General features: G+C 41.9%; 2 protein-coding genes across 7 annotated transcripts in view; one reads left to right on the plus strand and one right to left on the minus strand.

Moving 5' to 3' along the window:
- The window catches only part of alg10 (ALG10 alpha-1,2-mannosyltransferase), a 40,513-nt gene extending 29,370 nt beyond the window's left edge, over positions 1-11,143 (minus strand). Inside the window, exons 1-3 of one of the 6 annotated variants that reach the window (XM_069909511.1) lie at positions 10,057-10,473; positions 5,274-5,369; positions 5,172-5,190 (exon numbers count right to left, since the gene is read on the minus strand). In XM_069909511.1, the coding sequence (XP_069765612.1) occupies positions 5,172-5,190; positions 5,274-5,369; positions 10,057-10,221 (280 nt within the window). In that variant the 5' untranslated portion in view covers positions 10,222-10,473. Of the gene's footprint in view, positions 1-884; positions 2,476-5,171; positions 5,370-10,056 lie in introns of those variants that run through there. The other 5 variants (XM_069909506.1, XM_069909507.1, XM_069909508.1 and 2 more) reach the window with 5 other exon arrangements.
- Positions 10,850-22,575, plus strand: tprkb (Tp53rk binding protein). Its single transcript, XM_069909512.1, has 5 exons — positions 10,850-11,207; positions 11,328-11,520; positions 12,583-12,705; positions 15,229-15,405; positions 21,794-22,575. The coding sequence occupies exons 2-5, from the start codon at positions 11,380-11,382 to the stop codon at positions 21,878-21,880; spliced, it is 528 nt and encodes a 175-aa protein (XP_069765613.1). The 5' UTR covers positions 10,850-11,207; positions 11,328-11,379; the 3' UTR covers positions 21,881-22,575.
- The last annotated feature ends 333 nt before the right edge of the window (positions 22,576-22,908 follow it).

The raw sequence follows: 22,908 nt of genomic DNA on the forward strand, positions 1-22,908 counted from the left end.
TATATATTGATTTCTTTCTGTTGTTTAATTGTATGCTGTTCAAAAATCTTTTAAATAAAGTTTTAAAAAAAGAATTGTGGTAATACTCCTTGCTAAAAAAAACAGTATTCCTCCGTCAATTAAAACCCAACAGAAGTAGAATCTTCAAAGTAAATTTCAAAGGGTATGTTTGCATTAATAGAGATGTTAAATTTCAGAAGTGATGTAAAACTATCTGTCCTGCCAACTTTCAAGCCACAACTAGCACAGGAAAATGTAAAAGACATTTATATCATTGCTTCAAGGATCTTGCTTGGGCAAGATAGTTGCTTCCCTACACAAAAATTCCAAGTAATGAAATTACTGTGGCGTGGGGTGGAGGGCATGAAGATGTGAATCACAACTATGTTTTAGTACTAGAAAAGGCAAGTACTTTCATTGTATTTATATTCCTGCAGAAAGTTAATTGAGCAAACTTCCTCCAAGAAGCAAAACCAAAATTCCATGGCTCATATGAAACTTTTTCAAAATTCTCCATGTGGCAATATTTATCTTCAATATTTTATAAAAATTACTCTACAACTTAGTGGGCAAGGTCACAAACAATCTATTGGGAATACTAATTATTGAAAAAACATCAATATTAATGCTCATCAGAAAGCATATGCTTCAGATAAAAGATGAGCAAGACAAAGAGAAACTTCACAGGTTACATGGCTTACTTAGGAAAAGGTCAGGAATCTGGAAAAACAAGGTTAACTTTCTATGGATGCTCCATGACTTGCTAAATTTCTCCATTTCACTTGTTCCCAGCATTTGCAGATTCTTTTAATTGCAAGACAAAATTCACATCTTTATAGGTCAAAGCTGAAAGAAGTTTGTCAAAGCAAAGACAACCAGAATACTTATGGAATTTTTTTTTTATATAAACACAAGTCTAATCTTCAACAAACCCTCAAATTCTTTTTATGAAAAAGGAGTACCACATTACTAGATATTTCTGGTATCTAATGGACCCTGATGCTCAAATAAAATTAAGATCAATATTAAACACAGCATAGTTTGAGAAATATTTTTACAACAATAATTCTAAATTCTATTTAGTGTTTCAAAAGTAGTATGAAATATTGTGGTATTTAATACCATTATAATTCATTAAATTCCCTTACTCAAAATCATGACTATACAGGTAACTAAAACAAATTTGCTATGTAAAATAAATACAACTACCAGAGCGAATAATTTGACAAAAAGCAATAATGATTAGATCATAGAAAATATACAAGTATTCAGGTCAACCACAAAGAGACCCACATAACCCCCCCAAATATATATATATAATATATACACATATATACAGCCTGCCCTTTCAAATTTATTAAGATTACAAAGGTTTAAAATAGGTGGAAAGATCACTCCCTTGCAACAAAGATGCAACAGTTACCACATGAATCTTTGAACATCTTTACTGTCTGGCCACTGAAACGTTTTATTAAGAAACAAATAAAGGGTTAGCACATTTACTAAACAATATAGAGCCAGCTCTACAATAACTTTGAAGCTTGAAGACATCGGGACGTTGAGTCTATAGATTAAATAGGGCACAATGAAATAACGAAACTCCAGTAATTTTTGTGGAACTGTCGCAGCTGCCAAACAGCAAAAATATGCCAAGATCCAGAATACTGATTTGTTCTTCAATGCATCAATAAATGTCCAAACAGCAAAGAGGTAACCTGGTATCAACAAATACTTGATCATTTCATGCCTCTGAAAGATATTTTTCCAAATATAAAAAGTGTAGTGTCTGTTGTCTGCCACCAAGAACTTATGGACATAAGTGAATTTCCAAACCAACAACAGGGAAACAATTCCAAGAATGATGCAAAATAATGTATGCTTCTTTACTGAATCCAAGAAAGATTTGATCTTTTGATAGGACACCAGGTGAGAAATAGAGAAAACAAGTGTGAAGGAAAAGAAATAATATAGCTGAGGAAAATTCAGTGTGATCTCATGGCTGGTTCTATCACCAACAACTACCCCTCCATTCAGAAACAGAAATATCAGAAAAACAACCACCACAACAGCGTACGGCCAGGTCAAAAGGATCAATCCTTTCAGATTTGTCAGTGACAGAAAAGACGCTAAAAGAAATTGCACAACCTTCTTGGCTTCTTCATTTAGATCCAGAATACAAGCTGTGCTTTCATCCTTTTTCTTGACCAAATCAGTTTTCCATGCTTCTGTCAATTTCTGTGCAATAACACTTCCTGCACAGAATATGATCCATACGATATTAGTCTGACGGAACATAAAAGCACAGAACCCAAGGCAGGCAGCAGTTTTGTGGCTCCCGTATAAACACATTAAGTAAGTAAATAAGATAAAGAATGTTGAGCCTGCATCTGTGTAATACAAGAATGAGAAAAAATAAAGAGGAGGAAATGAGGCAAGTGCTAATGAAGATACAATTCGTTGGAATGCAGAGGAAGCCTGGGAAGAAAAAAAATGAAACAATTACAATGCAATATTCTCTAGCAAAATATTTCCATTAAAACAATGAAAACTGCACTTTTATAAAAGTGAAGAAAGCATTTTGCTCACAAGGAAATTAACATTCTTCTGCCAAAATCTTAAACATTCACTTCATCATCACTCCAAGAATAGAGAAAATAGGACATGGACGAGGAAGAGGCAAAACTTTTCCAGTGTTCAATATCGCAGCTAAATATTTCTGCACTCTCAATTCTGATTATCCAAAGATCTATGCTGAATTCAAAGACTACAAACCCACTATTTAACAAGGTCAAGGATTCCAATCATTCACATTGTAGAAAAAAAATGTTAGTTGTAAATGTCCTACTCACTGCTGCATGTATTGTGTGGAAGTCCATTCAATAGTACCATCTCCCCAGACTGCTAAGTTGAAGTGAATTAATACAACCTTGTGTCACAAGTTCCTTGGATCACTTAATGTCTGAATTGCCCAATGAGCCTCCTGCTGATCTGAGCTTTTCAAATCCAGCTGCATGAATCACCTGACTCCAATTGCCAGGGTGTGGCCTTCAGATAAAATTCCTGGTCGTCAACAACATCATTGAATGAAAACAAATCTTTATTTGCTTAGTTTCTTTTCCAGACTCTTGTGAACCCCAATTTTACTGTCAAACCTGTTAACATGGAGTGATGAGATGTGCAATTCTTCTAAACTTTGAATAAGGATAATTTAAAGACCATTGTTAATTGCTTTCAATAAACTCTTTATTGATTAAACTCAAAAAAAAACAAGGATATTTTGTGTGCCATACAATAGAGTAAGTTGAAACTCCAAGTACTAGGATGTTGAATTTTCTCACTCCAATATACTAAGTTTTTATCAAACTGGGGTTAACAAGTTATTTGTAACTCACCTGTAGATTCCATTACTCTAGGTAATACTTGTCTATGCACTACAGTAAAAAAGTTAAGAATGGAGTAAGGTACAAGGACTGCCTAAAGAAATCTCTTGGTGCCTGCCACATTAACCACCGCCAGTGGGCTGATAACGCCTCAAACCGTGCATCTTGGCGCCTCACAGTTTGGCGGGCAGCAACCTCCTTTGTAGAAGACCGCAGAGCCCACCTCACTGACAAAAGGCAAAGGAGGAAAAACCCCAACACCCAACCCCAACCAACCAATTTTCCCCTGCAACCGCTGCAATCGTGTCTGCCTGTCCCGCATCGGACTTGTCAGCCACAAACGAGCCTGCAGCTGACGTGGACTTTTTACCCCCTCCATAAATCTTCGTCCGCGAAGCCAAGCCAAAGACAAAAAGACTACAGTAAAAAAGTTAAGAATGGAGTAAGAGAATAATGTATTAGAATATACAGGGACACAAAGACTCCTAATTTATACCAAAATTGTGGGGTCCTGTGTTATTTCCATTTAGGATTTTTACACAGCCACTGCCTAATGGAAAATTTTTGAAAATTTCCCACAATGCAGGCAGTGTTAGAAGTTCAGAACGAAAATGACTAATTCCCATTCTGAATTTTTCCCAGCAGCAGCCCTAGACATTTTTGCAGACCGCCTACAATCTAAACTGATCTGCAGGCGGTCCACAACAATGTGTCGTCATTCACCAACTTATAAATTCATTAAAATATTCATCTGTTATCTGGCCACTCCACCCTGTCCTGGCTACAGTGCTCTCTCTTGGGTGACTGGTTGGGGGGGGGGGGGGGGGGCAGAATTGTTGCAGGCACTGCAGAACTGCCTGAACCCTCTGCGTTGCACAAATTCCCTCCCACTAGGAAACCACTCCCCCAGCAAACATTGCTTGTAGCAATATATTTAAATTATTAAAAACAGCGGGGAACAATCAAAGACAAGGGTTTTTGGTAAATTATAATGATATATTTATTGTGTTTAATTACATATAATGGACTTCCTGTAACCACGTTGCAGATTGTGTTGGTTTTAAAGTGAGGTCGATGGAGCAGTTCCTGGAGAACAAGTGGGTAATTTGGACAGCAATGCCCTCTTGTGGAACAGCAGAGACCAAGAGCTTGTTAAATGTCCACCACAACCACAGGGACATTTTTTTCTTAAAAAAATGCAACTCAGATATTTTAGTGTAAACAACCTTCCACACCAGAAGGAAAATTGTCAACAGGAAATTATAGCAGCGGCTGCATACATTCCATGAACATTGCTTTGTGTAGAAGCAATCTAATGAGACACGAGATATATAACATGAGACTTTTCTGAGGATTATAGTGAGTGTTTGATAATGATGCAATCCCTCAGTGAATTGCAAATTTCATATTAGCCCTTTTATTAATAGAGACATGCTTTAATATATTATATTAATTTAATTTAAATAAAATAATCAATTTCACATTCATATAGTTGGAGATTATTCATCATGAAGACTGGGCAAGGATAGAGGGTGAAGTCAATGTCCCCAAAAATGCCATGAGTCAGCAAAGCCCAAAAACAGGAAATTTACTGCACATCATATTGTAAGTGAAAGAATACATGCTATAGCACTAAATTATTCAGTAGAATACTTCTTTACAACAACCTATCAAATTATAAATACATTTGAAGTACCTTTAACATACTTCAATCAACAGCTTTAAGTGTTGAATTTTCTAGTTTTATTATGCTTTATTATTTTGGTGCTAAAAAGAACTAAAGTTGTGTACCTTGTCCTTCTGGTGTATCCTGCAGAAAAACAAATAAAGTAAGTAGAGGTTCCCAGTATTGAACATCAGATTAATGAATCGCAGCATTCCTATGGAGCATACCACAGTTCCTGTCCAGCTCAGCAACCATGACACTGGCTTGATTATTCCAGTGGATACCAGGTAGAGACCGGGTAGAGTAGTGATCATTGGATCCCACTGCATAATATTCAGAAACAGACAATTCAAAACAATTAATCTACTAAAATTTGTAACCACTGTACATTTATTACATGTTATTTCATACATATAAAAAGACAATCAACCAAAAGTAATTTACAACCACCTGTATTTGGTTAAGTTAACCAATTTCAAACATTAAAAGAAGCCATAATTTGAACATCCAAACTACAGTCTGTTCTGGAGGTTCTTGAGAATTAGTGCATTGTTTCCTGAATGTTACCAGTGAAAAGTTATTTTTAAAATCAATCCTCTCAAAATCTATGAAATAACCAAGTCGGGTAAAATGCTAATTATTAATATATTGGGGCAAAATATTTATTGTACAAATGCTTTCAATCCCATCCTTAAAACTGTCAAACCGCACACTATCAGGAGTCAAAAACTGCAACAATTTTGAGGTTCATGGCAATAAAGCAAGCTGGGTTCATTGCTTCAATGTTGTACAGGCACCACAAAAACAAGAATTTTTTTTTTAAAAAGAGATTTTTATGGCAAAGGAGGCTAATGGAGCACAGAAGAGATTCACCAGGATGTTGCATGGATAATAGGATATGAGCATCGCAGAGCAGCTGGGCAAACCTGGGTTGTTTTCTCTGGAATATCAGAGGCTGCAATTCAGATAATTACGAGGGGCTTGTAGTGCCCTCCATAATGCTTGGGACAAAGTCTTTTTTTCCATTATTTGCCCCTGTGCTCCAGTTTTAAATTTGTAATCAAACAATTCATATTTTATTCAAGGTTATTCATATACCTTTTGGTTTAACCATATTAAAATGACACCTCATTTCAGGACACCATAATATTTGGGACATATTAATGGAATGTATATTAGTCACTTGGTGCCATATCCCTTGCATGCAATGAATGCTTGATTCATAGACCACCAACGTTGAGTATATTCTCTGTTGATATTCTGCCTGGCCTCTAATGGAGCCATCTTCAGCTTCTGTTTGTTTCGAGGGCTTGTCCCCATTAATTTTTCTCTTCAGCTTATGGAAGGCATACTCAAATGGATTTATAGTTGATGATTGACTTAGCCATTCAAGAAATTTCCACTTTTTAAGTTTTGAAAAACTCCTTTGTTGATCTAGCAGTGTTTGGACTCAGTCTTGCTGTAGGATGAAGTGCCGTCCAAAGTGTTTGGAAGCATATGCTTGAACTTGAGTAGTTAAGATGTTTCTATACACCTCAGAATTCATTGTGCTACTGCCATTAGCAGTTACATCGTCAATGACGAGAAGTGTGGCAGTTCTACATCCCCACGGTGAAACACCCCCACCATCATGTTTACAGATCCTCACCCGTAATGGATCTTGAGCATCTCCACACTTTGCTCTTGCCATCTCCCCGATACAGTTTAATCTTGGTCTCATCTGTCCACAAGACCTTTTTCCAGAATTCTGCAGGCTCTTTCAAATACTTCTTGACAAACAGTAATATAACCATCCTGTTTCTGTAGCCAGTTTCAGGTGCATTCTCCACCAAGAATGCGCCTGCAGAAGCAGATAATATCTGTTGAATGGTCTTTCAGGTGGCAAGCCTGAAAGCACTGCGCTGTCCACCTGAAAGGGACAGCTGCAGGAGAGGCGCCTCAGAGCGCACTCTGGCTCTTGTCAGCAAGGGATGTCAGGGCAGGGGCAGCCGACGCAGGACGACGGGGCAGGAGCGACAGGGCTGTCACGTGCTGAGGGGGCTGTTAGGCAGTGGGGATTTGGGTCGCTGGCTGATTGTCATCAGTCCGCCCCCTAGCAGCTGCTTTCAGGTGCCTCGGGGGACCGCTCAGATGCGGAGTTTATACCTCCCGGAGGAGGGTTGGTGAGTGCTCCTCCAAGCCACATCAGGCTCTTTCAGGTGGCCTCCTGATAGCGACATTTGGGTAGAATATGTGGCTTTACATCGGGGTATTCTGGTTACCTGAAAGAGGCTAATGGCTAATTAGTGGCTCTGTATTTGTTTAGAAAGTCTTCTGAGGACAATAGTCATTGATACATCCACATCTGCCTCAAAGAGTGTTTCTGATCTGCTGCGACATACATTTGGGGATTTTTGTTCATTATGATGAGAATTTTTCTGTCGTCAGCAGAGGTCTTCCTTAGCCCTTCGCGATTACTGAGCTCACTTTCTTTTTAATGATGTTCAAACAGTTGATTTTGGTAATCCTAAGGTGTGGGTGATGTCTCTTGCTGTTTTATTCTGGTTTTTCAGCTTCATAATGGCTTCTTTAACTTTCATTGGCACAACTCTGGTACTTGTGTTGAAATGGTAACTAGACTCCAAAGGTGATCAAAAGCTTAGAAGCAAACATAGCTCTCTTGTACGTTCACCAATGAACCAAATGAACATTCCAGAGTACTCATAAACACCTGTGGAACCAAATGACCCAAACAATATGGTGCCCTGAAAAGGGAATCTATGTAATAAAAAGCGCTGTCATTTCCACATGGTCAAACCAAATAAAATCTGGAATGTGCACTTCAATCTTAAAAAGTGGACACAAGAGGTTAAGCTTTTGGTTGAAATGTGGTCTTTTTTGAGATCTTGACCTATTAAAATATTTTCAATATTCATTGATCACGTTGCACGTTAACCATGCAGAAATGTCTGGCTTCTGGATTCATTCAAATGAACTTGAAGCTAGAAAATGTAATAATGTCTAAAAGAGAGAAATTAGAAAACAATGTGCCAAATGATCTCACATCTGTCAGCAAAATGCTGAAATTCAGAAAGTGGGTCAAGCTATTTGTCAAATTATCATAATCAGTTTGTGAAAAAAAATTAAATCTCTAGAGATTAAAGTTTAAGTGACAGCAATGGGTATAAAATTGATTAAAAGATAAAAATAAAAAAGGTAGCAATGACCAGCTGCTTTGGAGACTGTCAAGAGGCCTCATACATGGGGATGATTTTAAGTGCAGATCCAGATATTTATCATCCACTTGGAAGAACAATTTTAAAGTTTGTGGATGACACAATATTTAGTTGTTTAAAAAAAGTGTGGGTTATGGGATGAGTTTATGATGAAAGAAGATTCAAGCAGGTTTTCAAAGCTTCCTTCAAAAAGAAAAAACTCATGGGAATTTCTGGATCCTGACTGTTCAAAATGGAGCAGCAGTATTCAGGATACAATTAAAAACTTCACATCCATTCATCAAGAGCAATGATAAAGCTTGTGTAGGAAATAAAGTATTCACCCTGAATCTACCACCTAGGTTGCCAGTGAAACACCTCCTACCCTTCCTGCAGTAATTTGAGGTTCTACAATCAGTCACCTCAGAATGCAGTAATTTGAGGTTCTACAATCAGTCACCTCAGAATGCAGTAATTTGAGGTTCTACAATCAGTCACCTCAGAATGCAGTAATTTGAGGTTCTACAATCAGTCACCTCAGAATGCAGTAATTTGAGGTTCTACAATCAGTCACCTCAGAATGCAGTAATTTGAGGTTCTACAATCAGTCACCTCAGAATGCAGTAATTTGAGGTTCTACAATCAGTCACCTCAGAACTGAAGTGGAACTAGGTCACCCTCAACCCCAAGAAGCTGCTGAAAAGCAGATTAATATTAAAGTTCAGGAGGCCATAAATTGGAAAAAAATTCATATGGCAGAAGAAATTTTGCATAGATGTACAAAGTGATGAAATTAACTAGGAGAAAAATTATAGGCAACAAAACTTAATAGTATAATTTTTATAAAAGGAATTAGTGCACAAATCTTATATGACATCGCAAGTTAAAACAACCATTAACAGAGCAACTGTGATACTTTGGCTTATTAAATGTCAAATGAGAGATGGGGGGGTGGGAAGAAAAATATACTCGCTCTTTATACTGTGCTCAATTGGGGGGGGGGGGGGGAGGAGAGGAAGAGGAGGGGGAAACACCACACTTTCAGAAGAATGCAATGCTACGAACGGTTTGTTGTGTTCAGACAGAAGCCACCACTTAGTGTGGTTCACCTTTTCTTTCCATTCACATACCAGCTTAAATAATGCATTATTAACCACAGAACATCGATGGCATCCTAGGTGGTATGCGAGTGGAATGAAAAAGGTTGAGAACCACTGCTTTAGGAAGAATGCAATGCTTTCAGGAAGCTGATGTATTCAACTGGGAGGCACCACACACTTTAGGAAGAATGCAATGCCACGTGGTCCTGTAGACACCGTTTTCCCGAACTGGAGAGGGAAGGTCACTCGAGAAACAACTGCAAAACGTTGGTGATTTTTACAGACGTTTAAAATTATATTTTAAAAGTTTGATAGAGTATTTCAGGTTGCCGTGACGCAGCCTCAGCGAGCAGATTGATAAAGGTGCCGGGGCATAAATTTTTAGAACTTGTTACTGGCTGCAATGCGCCACAGAAGCAGTTGCTGGAACACGTATTCATAATGGAAAGGGGGGAAGTGAAAATGGGTGCAAGACAGGGAATGGGGTGAAATTAATTAGATCATTTAATCCTAACCTCCTACCCTTGTACCATAAAGGGAAATCCAGCATCGTCACACGTAGTTCAGTTTGAAATAATTAAACTACAACACTTTAAGCACTGGGTGCAGAATGTTACACTTCCAGCAGCTGTTCCAGCTTTGCACGGAACAGGCGAGCGGCGAGGCTGCAATTAACCCAGATTTTTTTTTGCCAACGACTCCAAACCATTGCGTACCTCGGAGAAAATCCCTTCACAGTATTTCTGCGCTTGCGGCACGTGGAAAATTTCGTCCATATAGGGGGTCCTCTGGGCCCGGCTGATCATGGCAAAGAGGACGGAGGCAACGAGGAAGTTGCTGCTCACGACAGCCGAGAAGAAAAACTTCTCCAACCGGTCCATGTCGCCGCTTCGGGACAGGGCTCACCCACCGCTGCCGCTGGAGCTCTGGGCGACTGAGTGACGTGCGCATGCGGGATAAGGGAGGGACATGCGCAGGCGGAGTGAAGAGGTCCCGAGAAGGACATGCGCAGGCGGGGTGAAGCCCCCGCCCAGGTCCCGGGAAGGACGTGCGCAGGCGGGGTGAAGCCCCCGCCCAGGTCCCGGGAAGGACGTGCGCACGCGGGGTAAAGCCCAGCCCCAGGGAAGGACATGCGCAGGTGGGGTGAAGCCCCAGCCCCAGGGAAGGACCTGCGCAGGCGGGGTGAAGCCCCAGCCCCAGGGAAGGACCTGCGCAGGCGGGGTGAAGCCCCAGCCCCAGGGAAGGACGTGTGCAGGCGGGGTAAAGCCCAGCCCCAGGGAAGGACCTGCGCAGGCGGGGTGAAGCCCCAGCCCCAGGGAAGGACCTGCGCAGGCGGGGTGAAGCCCCAGCCCCAGGGAAGGACCTGCGCAGGCGGGGTGAAGCCCCAGCCCAGGTCCCGAGAAGGACGTGCGCACGCGGGGTAAAGCCCAGCCCCAGGGAAGGACATGCGCACGCGGGGTGAAGCCCCAGCCCAGGTCCCGGGAAGGACGTGTGCACGCGGGGTAAAGCCCAGCCCCAGGGAAGGACATGCGCACGCGGGGTGAAGCCCCAGCTCCAGGGAAGGACATGCGCAGGCGGGGTGAAGCCTAGCCCCAGGGAAGGACATGCGCAGGCGGGGTGAAGCCCCAGCCCAGGTCCCGGGAAGGACGTGCGCACGCGGGGTGAAGCAGCCCCGTGAAGCCCGGAGCAGCCAAGGCATAGGCCAAGGGCAGTAGGTGAAGGCCGGCCATGGAGTTGTAAAAATAAAATCAGCACCCTGGGGTGGAACTCTTGGCATTGTATTGTAGTAACGGGGGATGCATTTGCTTGTTGTACCTGAGTTGCTCGTTGCTTCCGGTATATGTCACTATTTTCTCATTATGTCTTGGTAAGTGTGAGGTTCTGATATAAAGTTCGTAATTTCTTGGGGAAAGAGTTATTTTTCTGTACAATTGAAACTTCTTGCTCAACAACGTTTCTGCATTAACCATTAAAAATAATATTCTAGGTGTGGTTTTGCTTTGTGAGTTATCTTCAGTGGCTTGCTGCTTTTGAACAAGATGATTGTGACCCATGAGCTGGAACTCTTTCCAGAAATCACGGTGACTCTTCTGCTGTTTAAAGATGTTAAAAATTCAGCTGAACTTCGAAAGAAAGCCGTGGAAGGAGCCATCGCTGGGGCTTTAGTAAATGCATCAATGGTGAGAATTAAGTCGTGTCTGTTTTTGTATGGTGGTTAAAATGTTACGTGAGCGCATTCTCACGAAGGGCTCTGCTCTGCAACGTTGTCCTGCTGAGTTCCTCCAACATCAGCTCTTTTTCTTTTGATTGCTACAAGTGGCAATGACTCCGCAGCTTTGTTAATTTTTAGGCGGTGATGTAATCATCTACACCGTTTTATTCCATGTGCAAGTTGATATGTGTTGATGTAAATTCACATTATCGGTCGATCCTCAGCGGATTTAAGCTTGCCCTTTGGGTGCCAGGATCGTGGTCCATGATTTCTGGGAATGTACATGATATCCAAAAATCCACCAATCTGTTATGGTTTGGTAATATCTTTAATTTAATAAAATGATACTATCTTCAGATACTTCACTCAATAAGGCCCAACATTTGTTGGTGCAGAAATCAAGAACTGTTGACTTGTCAAAAATACTGTGCTGTAAATTTTTAGCTGAAGTTTTGTCATTCCTAATGCCACCACCATGGCAGAGAAACAGTTACTAAAGGTATATTAAGACACTGAAAGCCTTGTAATGAGCCTTAAATGTTTGTTTGATTGCCTTAATGATGCAGGATAGGAACAAAATAAAGACAGCAAGTTTACAATCATAAAAATATGAAAAATATGCAAAAGATTTTGCCTACTTTGAGAAATGTGATTTTGGTTGTCATTTAATCCACCACTGAGTTTCATTTTATATTTCGTCTCACTGTCACATTGTGCATTACCTCCTCCCCATGGTCCATTTTCTGTGATTCCTCAAGCATGCTTTTTTCTTGGATTTTTCACTTTGCATGTAAACTTTTTAAACTGACTAACTTTGTAGAAGAAAATCACTAAACTGTAAGTTAGTGAAATCCAAAAGTGAATGTGAAATTGTTAACTATAGAATTTAGAAGGACTTGATTTTCTATCAGTAAGCCAAATTAATGGACAATCAAACCTCCACAAGCTGTAATTTGCTTTGTTTGATCCAATGATGGCACAATATGAACTCAGGTCAAATGTTCACATAATCATTATCTTTATTTTGCAGGTTGTTGATCCATTTCAGGTACTCGTGGCAGCCAACAAAGCAGTTCATTTATTCAAACTGGCTAAAATGAAGACACGGAGTCTTTATTCTGAAATCATATTTAATCTTTCTCCAACTAATAATGTAAGATTTAACCTGTAAGCATTGAATTTTGGAGTTTATTTGTGCTGTAATCTTTTAAACATAATCATAATCAAATGTATATGTGCTGCTTCACAATTTTGTCCTTTGATGCACCTGTTACACAACGCAGAAATTCATCTTCATTCTTTCCATTCATCTTCAGAGTGAAACATTATTCACTGTGTAGTAACCTGCATGTGAATGTAATTTTCATTTTAAAATTAACACTGTTCTCTGCTTAAAATTTAAGATACAATCTATGGAATTTCTGATCTCTTACCTTTTCAGGGTTTTGCCTATGGTTCTGTTAATCAAACCTTTCAGCCTCTTCAAATGTTTCCATTCTGTTAATACCTAATGCTGGAGTTGCATAAATAGTTGCCACTTTCAGGTGCATCCTACGCCTTGAGGGCGGCTGCAGGAGCGGATCCCAGCCTGAAGACTCACCTTTCAGGTGGCAGCCCAAAAAAGCTGCGGCAGCCCACCAGAAAGGGCCTGTTTTTTCCAGAGGTGTCTTGTAGCACCTCCACATCTGAAAGGTGTGACTGGTGCCACCCATCATAAATATGTGGAATAGCAATGGCTGCCTTCCCTACCCATAATCCCCCATGCAAGTGGAACAGCTCTGTTTCCCACACAGTTCCAGCTGCGTGGGGTTTTATGGGTAGGGAACACTGCCATTACTACGCCACATTTTGAGCAGCAGAGAGCGGCCCTGGTGCAGGAACGGCCAGCTTGACTGTGATAGCCTGCACTGGCCGCCCCTACCCCGATGTCCCCCGCCCCGCTGCCTGACAAACCCTGCCTTACTGGGGAGGGGGGGCTTTGGGGCAGGGGCGGCCAGCAGGTTGGGGGGGGTGTCGGGGCAGGGACATCCAGCGGGGGGGTGCGTTGGGGCAGGGGCGGCCAGTGGGGGGGGAATGTCGGGGCAGGGGCGGCCGGTGGGGGAGTGGAATGTCGGGGCAAGGGGGGGCGTCGGGGCAGGGGCGGCCGGGGGTGGTGTTGGGGCAGCCGGGGGTGGTGTTGGGGCGGCCGGGGGTGGTGTTGGGGCGGCCGGGGGTGGTGTTGGGGCGGCCGGGGGTGGTGTTGGGGCGGCCGGGGGTGGTGTTGGGGCGGCCGGGGGTGGTGTTGGGGCGGCCGGGGGTGGTGTTGGGGCGGCCGGGGGTGGTGTTGGGGCGGCCGGGGGTGGTGTTGGGGCGGCCGGGGGTGGTGTTGGGGCGGCCGGGGGTGGTGTTGGGGCGGCCGGGGGTGGTGTTGGGGCGGCCGGGGGTGGTGTTGGGGCGGCCGGGGGTGGTGTTGGGGCGGCCGGGGGTGGTGTTGGGGCGGCCGGGGGTGGTGTTGGGGCGGCCGGGGGTGGTGTTGGGGCGGCCGGGGGTGGTGTTGGGGCGGCCGGGGGTGGTGTTGGGGCGGCCGGGGGTGGTGTTGGGGCGGCCGGGGGTGGTGTTGGGGCGGCCGGGGGTGGTGTTGGGGCGGCCGGGGGTGGTGTTGGGGCGGCCGGGGGTGGTGTTGGGGCGGCCGGGGGTGGTGTTGGGGCGGCCGGGGGTGGTGTTGGGGCGGCCGGGGGTGGTGTTGGGGCGGCCGGGGGTGGTGTTGGGGCGGCCGGGGGTGGTGTTGGGGCGGCCGGGGGTGGTGTTGGGGCGGCCGGGGGTGGTGTTGGGGCGGCCGGGGGTGGTGTTGGGGCGGCCGGGGGTGGTGTTGGGGCGGCCGGGGGTGGTGTTGGGGCGGCCGGGGGTGGTGTTGGGGCGGCCGGGGGTGGTGTTGGGGCGGCCGGGGGTGGTGTTGGGGCGGCCGGGGGTGGTGTTGGGGCGGCCGGGGGTGGTGTTGGGGCGGCCGGGGGTGGTGTTGGGGCGGCCGGGGGTGGTGTTGGGGCGGCCGGGGGTGGTGTTGGGGCGGCCGGGGGTGGTGTTGGGGCGGCCGGGGGTGGTGTTGGGGCGGCCGGGGGTGGTGTTGGGGCGGCCGGGGGTGGTGTTGGGGCGGCCGGGGGTGGTGTTGGGGCGGCCGGGGGTGGTGTTGGGGCGGCCGGGGGTGGTGTTGGGGCGGCCGGGGGGCGAATGTCGGGGCGGGGTGGGGGGCGAATGTCGGGGCATGGTTTGGGGACTGTTTGGCAGAATTGAGTTGGGTCACCAGCTGATAGTGTCATTAGCCCACCCCTTAGCAGCCACTTTCAGGCAGCTGCATTTAGGTGCGGCGGGGGACTGCGCCAATCCACAGATTATCCTTCCCGGAGAAGGGTTGATGAGTGCGCCTCGGAGGCGCTTCAGGCTCTTTCAGGTGGGTACCCCGACAGCCGCACAGGGGTAGAATATGCAGCTTTTCTTTGGGTAATTCCGGCCACCTGAAAGAGCCTAGTGATAGGATTTCCCCCATCAAAACAGATCTAGTTGTTCAAGAATTAGAAAATGATAATGGCAAGCTCATTAAATTTTCTATTTAGTTTGCTTTGCTTTAAAGCACAAATCTTAAATGTGACTTGAAAACTGCAGTGAAGAAATGTTATTTTATAACAGTCTAATTTTTCTTCAGATTTCAGATGCCTTCAGAAAATTTGGAATTTCACATGATGATTCCACTCTTCTTATTGTTCTGGTGGATGATGGAGCAAAACATTCAAAGTTGGAAGATATCATAAGCCAAGTAAATGGACAACAAATCTCTGTGCAGGACATATCAAAGATTGCAGATGTAGCAAAAATTAAAAAGGTTTGTTTTTAAAAAAAAATCAAGAATTGGAGGAAGTTTGAATAAAATAGTGTTCCCCTATAATAGTGTTATTGCAAGCATTTTTACTTTTCAAGATAGACTATCTGCAGCCAAGCCATAGAGTTGAAAATTGCTATGTCATATTTAAATGGAATAATTGTATATTTCAAATGCATTTATTGTAATTAATGTAAAACAGTGTTTCTCGATTGAAACCATTTTAATGACACTGAGTTAATTAATCAACATTTCAGTGTTACAGGCTAGGGTAACTATGTGGCTGGTCTTGTATACACCTCCTCTAGATCACCTGTTTCTTGTCCTGTTTCCACTTTCTCTCTCTCTCCCTTCAGTAATCATCCCTTCTGTTACTTCATTACTGCTTTGCTCCATTCATCCAGATAGATGTTGCTCTCTCCTCCCCAATCCTCGCATTGTATTTTAAAACTTAGTCTGCACAGAGTTTTGGAGCGGTTTTAGATGGCTTTTTTATTATTCTGACTCTATATTTCCACTAATACATAAGAATCTTGTTGACATTTGGTTACCAATAATTTTACAACTTTGTACTGTCACTGGAATTCTGAAGTCATGTGTGGCTTTGTAAAATTGATTGTCAGCATTAATGCTGGAATTTTTATTTCAAGTCTCTGTGACAGGTTATATCAGATGCTGGTAGTTTACCTCTGAGAAGGGGTTAAGGTAATAGCATTTATAGTTTTCAAAATTGATTGAGTTATGTATGTTTTGTATATGTTAATTTTGCTGGTTTGGGTGAGCCTGCAGTTGACAGCAATTTATTTTGGGAATTTCACACATGGGTGAGTGGTGAACTACAGTACAATTCCGATTATCCAAAATGGTTGGGACCGGCCTATGTCAGATAAACATTTTTTTCAGAGAACTAGTCGTTTTTTAAAAGAAAAAAAACAGCCCAGTAGCAACAGCAAATCACTTGCAACAGTGTTTAAAGTACAACAAACAACAAGGGGAAGACTTTTAAAGCATTAAAACAATATTTAATTCTCACCAAAATAAATGCTGGCTGCTTCTCAGCAGCCTGACATTCTGGATCAGTGCGGCTCTGGAAAAAAATTGGATAAATGAAGATTTCTGATTTGTTTCAGATATCCTCATTTGAAGATTTTCCAAGAATATGATTTTTGGATAATCAAAGTTGTACAATTTTTGGATCTTCTCTCAGTTTCAGTTCAATTTTCCTGAAAACCACAGTCTTGAACGTACAGACTGTTCCACTACAACGCTGCCACTGACTTCAGGTTTGAGATTTCAACAGGAATGTGAATTCCTGAAATTGTACTGTTTTTGCTGTCTGTTCTAACTCTAGATTCATTATGAACCAGAGCGTCAACAAAACAAAATTGCCAAGCTTCTCTGAGGAATTTCCGGGAGTGTAACAGGGTTCCACTTTGATTCCACTGCAAGGAAGTCTGATGTCAATTATTTACATTTTTGGAATTGTTTTAACTTTCATTCTTTTATAAAATTGAATGATTTTTAAATAGTTTTGAAATGCATTTTGGTCATGTAAAAACATTGGAGTTTAACAGTTAGCCATGACATGGTGCCTGGAGCTTAGCTGGCTTAGTGTTTTTAAATTCCTGGATGGGACTTGTGATCACTTGGCTTTCCAACTGAGCAGTACCAAAGACTTTGATGCAACATAGGGCTTCATTATGAAGCCTTCAAATTTAACAAGCAATTGCTGGCACATTCTAGAATCTCTTGATTTAATTTTGGATTGCCAATATCTGTATAATTTGGCTTTCCATCAACTTTCTTCAGATTAAAGATTCTGAATAAAATAGTCAGTTCTGAATTGAAATGCTAACTAATTGCAATGTATGGGACTTTCATACCACATTAATTTCCATAAGTTGATTTTTTTTAATTACATTTTGAACCAATAGAAATAAATTTATGATTACTGGAATTCAGAAATAATGGAAAGGCTCTTCTAATAACAAGATGTCAGAAACCCATCATGATGCCTTTAGGTAAGGCCTTGACTTGTATAACCATATACAGCATAGAACAGGCCAGTTTGGCCCTACTAGTCCATGCCGGAACAAATCCCCACCCTCCTAGTCCCACTGACCAGCACCTGGTCCATATCCCTCCAATCCTCTCCCCTCCATGTAATTATCCAGTCTTTCCTTAAATGTAAATAACGTTCCTGCTTCAACCACCTCCGCCGGAAGCTTATTCCACATCCCAACCACCCTTTGTGTGAAGAAATTTTCCCTCATGTTCCCCTTACAATTTTCCCCTTTCAATCTCAAACCATGCCTCTGGTTTGAATATCCCCCACTCTTAATTGAAAAAGCCAATCCACGTTGACGCTCTCTGTACCTTTTAAAATCTTGAACACCTCTATTAAATCCCCCCTCAATCTTCTACGCTCCAGAGAAAAAAGCCCCAGGCTGCTCAACCTTTCTCTGTAACTCAAACCCTGACATCCTGTCAACATTCTCGTGAACCTTCTCTGCACTCTCTCTATTTTGTTTATATCCTTCCTATAATTTGGTGACCAAAACTGCACGCAGTATTCCAAATTTGGCCTCACCAATGCTTTGTACAATTTCATCATAACATCCCAACTCTTGAATTCAATACTCCGATTTATGAAGGCCAACATTCCAAATGCCTTTTTCACCACTCTATCTACCTGAGTATCAACTTTGAGGTTACTATTTACCATAACTCCTAAATCCCTTTGTTGCTTTGCACTCTTCAATTGTCTACCATTCAATGTATATGACACATTTATCCGTATTAAATTCCATCAGTCATTTCTCAGCCCACTTCTCTAGCTTTCCTATATTTCTTTTTAAGCTACGGTAATCTTCCTCACTGTCCACAATACCACCAATCTTTGTATCATCTGGAAACTTGCTTATCCAATTCACCATCCCTTCTTCCAGATCGTTAATATATATAACAAACAATCGTGGACCCAGGACTGATCCCTGAGGAACTCCACTAGTCACTGGCCTCCAATTTGACAAACAATTTTCTACCACTACTCTCTGACACCTCCCATCCAACTATTGCTGAATCCATTTCACTACTTCCTTATTTATACCTAATACCTCCACCTTTTTACCTAACCTCCTGTGGGGAACTTTGTCAAAAGCATTACTAAAGTCTAAATAGACAACATCCATAGCCTTCCCTTCATCAATCTTTTTCGTAACCCCCTTGAAAAACTCTATAAGGTTTGTTAAGCATGATCTACCCCTGACAAAACCATGCTGACTACTACCTATCAATCCCTGTTCATCCAAATATTTGTAAATGTTATCCCTCAGAACACTTTCCATCAACTTACCCACCACAGATGTCAGACTCACAGGTCTATAATTTCCAGGCTTACATTTGGACCCTTAAATAGCAGAACAACAAGAGCCACCCTCCAATCCTCTGGCACTATCCCCGTGACCAGTGACATCCTAAATATCTCTGTTAATGGCCCCACTATCTGTACACTAGCCTCCTGAGTGTCCTTGGGAATACATTGTCCGGACCCGGAGATTTGTCCACCTTTATCTTTTTTAACACTGCCATCACTACCTCCTTCGTTGTCCTTAAATGATTCATGACCTCCCCACTATTTTTCTTTTCTTCAATTGGTACAATATTTTTTTCTCTAGTGAATACCGAGGAAAAGAAATCATTTAAAATTTCCCCCATCTCCTCTGACTTTTCACATAGCCTACCCCTATCTAGGGGTCCAATTTTATCCCTCACTAATCTTTTACTTTTAATGTACCTATAGAAACCCTTTGGATTTATTCTTACTCTCCCTGCCAAAGCCTCTTCGTGCCTCTTTTTGGCCTTTCTAATTTCTTAAGATTTTTTCTACACTCCTTGTAGTCCTCTTTCAATTTCTCAGCACCCTGCTGTTTATACCTCTTGTACACCTCCCTCTTCTAACCAAATTTCTAATATTCCTCGAAAATCAAGGCTCCCTATGACTTCAAAGGAAAGACTGGATCCTCACTGGGACATATCTACTCTGTACTCTCAAAATTTCTTATTTGAATATTCTCCATTTTTCATTTACATCCTTTCCTGAAAAAATCATGTCCCACTCAGTACTCCCCAAATCCATTCTTATTCTTTCGAAATTTGCTATTCTCCAATCCAGAACCTCAACTTTAGGCCCTTCTTTGCTCTTCCCTAAATCTACCCTAAAACTAATAGAGTTGTGATCACTTCTGCAGCCTGTGGCCTTGTCACAGTACTTGAACACCTTGCCTTTCAGAGCAGTTGCTGGAACAAGATTGTCAGGACATTGATTTTTTTTTTAAAGTTTCAATGCATCACATAGTAGAGAAGGTAAAACATGATCGGTTGCAATCAAGCAATATCTAAGGCCATGCTTTTCAAACTTTTTACACTCTATGCTGTAGGTGCTCTGTGACTAGTAAGGGGCTTACACTTAAGGTGGTATGTGAGTGGGAAGGGAAGGTTGAGAACCACTGCTGTAGACCAATTGTTACTGAAATATTTTGCTTGAGAAAAATTGTCATTGGCCCATTTCCTTTGGAGTTATGAAACTGCACATAACTAGTCAATGAGGTACAATTAACACAGTGGTTTTCAACCTTTTTCTTTCCACTCACATGCCACCTGAAGTAATCCCTTACTAATCACAGCATCTATGACATAGGGAATACTTAAGGTGGTATTTGAATGGAAAGAAATGAAGGTGCTCTGTGATTAGTAAGGGTTTACTTCAGGTGGTATGTGAATAGAAAGAAAAAGGTTAAAAACCACTGATCTAAGGTAATTATTTAAAAATAATACTTAGTATAGTTAAGTGATAAAATGAAGTTAGTCCAATACTCCTCCCAACACCATCCAACTCTCAAACCACCATTCAGAATCATAAACTGAGGGGCATGTGAAGCTCTGCCTCACGTTGACAGGACATGGCTACAAATTGGAATTATTGAAGAGGATGGAAATCATGGCTTATGGAAATGTCTTTATGATATTGTGACAGAATATGTTTTTTATATTGTAGATAGATATGATTTTGGGAGATAGTGTGGCAGGTTTTTTGAGTATAGTTCACATTACAAACACTTCAAAACAGTTTTCATTTAAAATACTGGAGCTTTGCTCAAGTTAGACTGGCTGGCTCCAAAGGCCTTTGCAAAAGCTTTGGGGAGTGCCCAAGGGACTTCACTAATGGATTGTTGTTTTGAAAAGTAACAATTGAAAAAACTTGGAGGATTAGGTCTGGAGTGCAGCATGCTGTTCTAAGAGGGTCCTATGGTTTTTGCAAGCAGAGAGGGGTTTTAAAAAAAAAAACAAAAAAAAACAGGCTTTCTCTGAGAGAGATCAGTTCTGCAGTGTTACAGTCAGCTGCAGCAGCTGGGACTAGAACAGGACAAGCTGGAAAGTTTGTGGGGAAACCCCATTTGGACGACAAGTTGGGGGTGCTTAGTTCAGACTGGTCAAAGCTTTTGTGGTTCATGCAAGGGGAGAGGACTGGCTGCCTAATGTTTCACTTGAAATAAGAGAAACAAAAAGGAACTCTGTGGTGACCTGAAAGAGAGCTGGAAAACCCTGATGGGGTAAGTTTCTTCGGAAGACCACTTACGTGGCTGATTAAAAGGGAACAGTTTGTGTCCAGGAACAACAAATCTCTCTCTGAAAACTGACAAGAACCTCCCTGAGTATTAACCATTTACCTTTCAAGCACCAAAGCCTGGTGAACTTCATAAATGTTAAATTCTGTACACAGTATAAGAATTGCCTGCAATCAGTAAACTTGGAGGAATGAGAAGTGAAATTGGACTGTGAATCAAAGAACGTGCGCTTAGAATTAGAAAGGGGTTGGGTTAGTTAATAGTGATAAATTAAAGTGTGATTCTGTTTAAAGATAATTAAAAGCAACTTTTGTTTAAGTAACCATTTGTCATGGTGAATATCTATTGCTGCTGGGTTTTGTGTCCTCTGGGCTCATAACAATATCATGTAGAATCAAAAATATCTTGAAATCTTGATTATTGGTGCCAGACTGTCGCAACATATGTGGATGATGTCTCAAAACTAGTTTGCCTGCTTTTCCATATTCACTCTCACTCACAATCCTTCATAGACTGAAGATGTCTGATCTCAGTTATACTGCTGTGAAAACTCTGTAGAAGCCAGTTTGTTTCTTCACTAGAAGGGGTAGGTAAGTCACTTCAGACCATCTGTTCATAGCAGGTCTTCCACAGCACAGCATGTAGTTTTGAAGCAGATTTTTTTCCCCTCAACTAAGAATTGTTTAAGACACAAATTAGAAAGGATATCTTTTTTATTAAAGAAATATTGCTTGTGTTCAAATTTTAATTATTTTTCTCTACAGCTTTACAAAATAACTCCTGTTGAAGAAAAGGTTGGACATTTATTGGATGCGATCATTTGTCGGATGAGTGCGAAAGATATTCTTTGACATCAGAAACTATATTGTTGAGAAGATTCTTTACAAATAGTTTTTGAAATTGAGAAGTATACTGTAATATTTATGATTTTTTTAATGTATATGAATACTGCATTACTTGTTTGAGTTTATGTCCAAATGTGGAAATAATTTTGCAGTGAAAACTTATTTCTGGAAATCCTTTAAAGACATTTGTGAGCAATACTGCAATAAACAAACATAAACACTTCAATGCAGCCACATCTTCAAAAGCTTATTCAAAAACCTTTCCCCAAGATTGACATAAGAACACCATTACTTTTGCAAGTTTCATCGTTCCATCTATGATTTGTGTCACTCTTCAACATTCTAGAATTCTTTCTCTAACCCATACTGCAGGATAATTCTGAATGATATGATCTTTTTGCAATTCCTTGAGAATGAAAGGGGGAAAAAAATTGGAATTGTTTTCAGTAATCAAACAATTTTTCTGCATTTGTAAAGGCTTGCTATCATTCTTTATAAAGTTCATTCCACGAACCATCTATCCTCAAGGACCCTCCACCACCAGGCCATGCCCTCTTCACTCTGCTGCCATGGGGTGGATGGGGAGGGAGTACAGGAGCCTGAATATGAGCACTCGGTGGCACAAAGGCAGCTGTTCTTCACAGGAGTTAATTGTTTCTTGTAATGTGGGCTTCTCCAAAAATAAAGATTTTTGCGTTGGATTTCTCGTATATGATTTTTGGCATTCAGAACCCTGCCATTTGGTTGTTGGATTCTCAGCAGCTCAGGTGTATATGATCCTTAGGGTTACCACGGTGGCACAGGATGAAGCCAGGGACAGACAGGTATGTGTGGGAATGGAGAAAGGAATTAAAATGACAGGTTGGCAAATGTAAGTTCCAGTTATTTTCATGGGCAGTGTGCAGATGCTTGGCAAAGTGGTTGGCCAATCAGAGTTTGATCTCACTGTTGTAGAAGAGGCCAGATTAGGTGCAACAAATGTAGATCAAGTTGTATGAGGTGCATGTGAATCTGCCTCACTTGGAAGTTCTATT

This window comes from Narcine bancroftii, chromosome 13, assembly GCF_036971445.1.
Source record: "Narcine bancroftii isolate sNarBan1 chromosome 13, sNarBan1.hap1, whole genome shotgun sequence".
NCBI classification, from domain to species: domain Eukaryota; kingdom Metazoa; phylum Chordata; class Chondrichthyes; order Torpediniformes; family Narcinidae; genus Narcine; species Narcine bancroftii.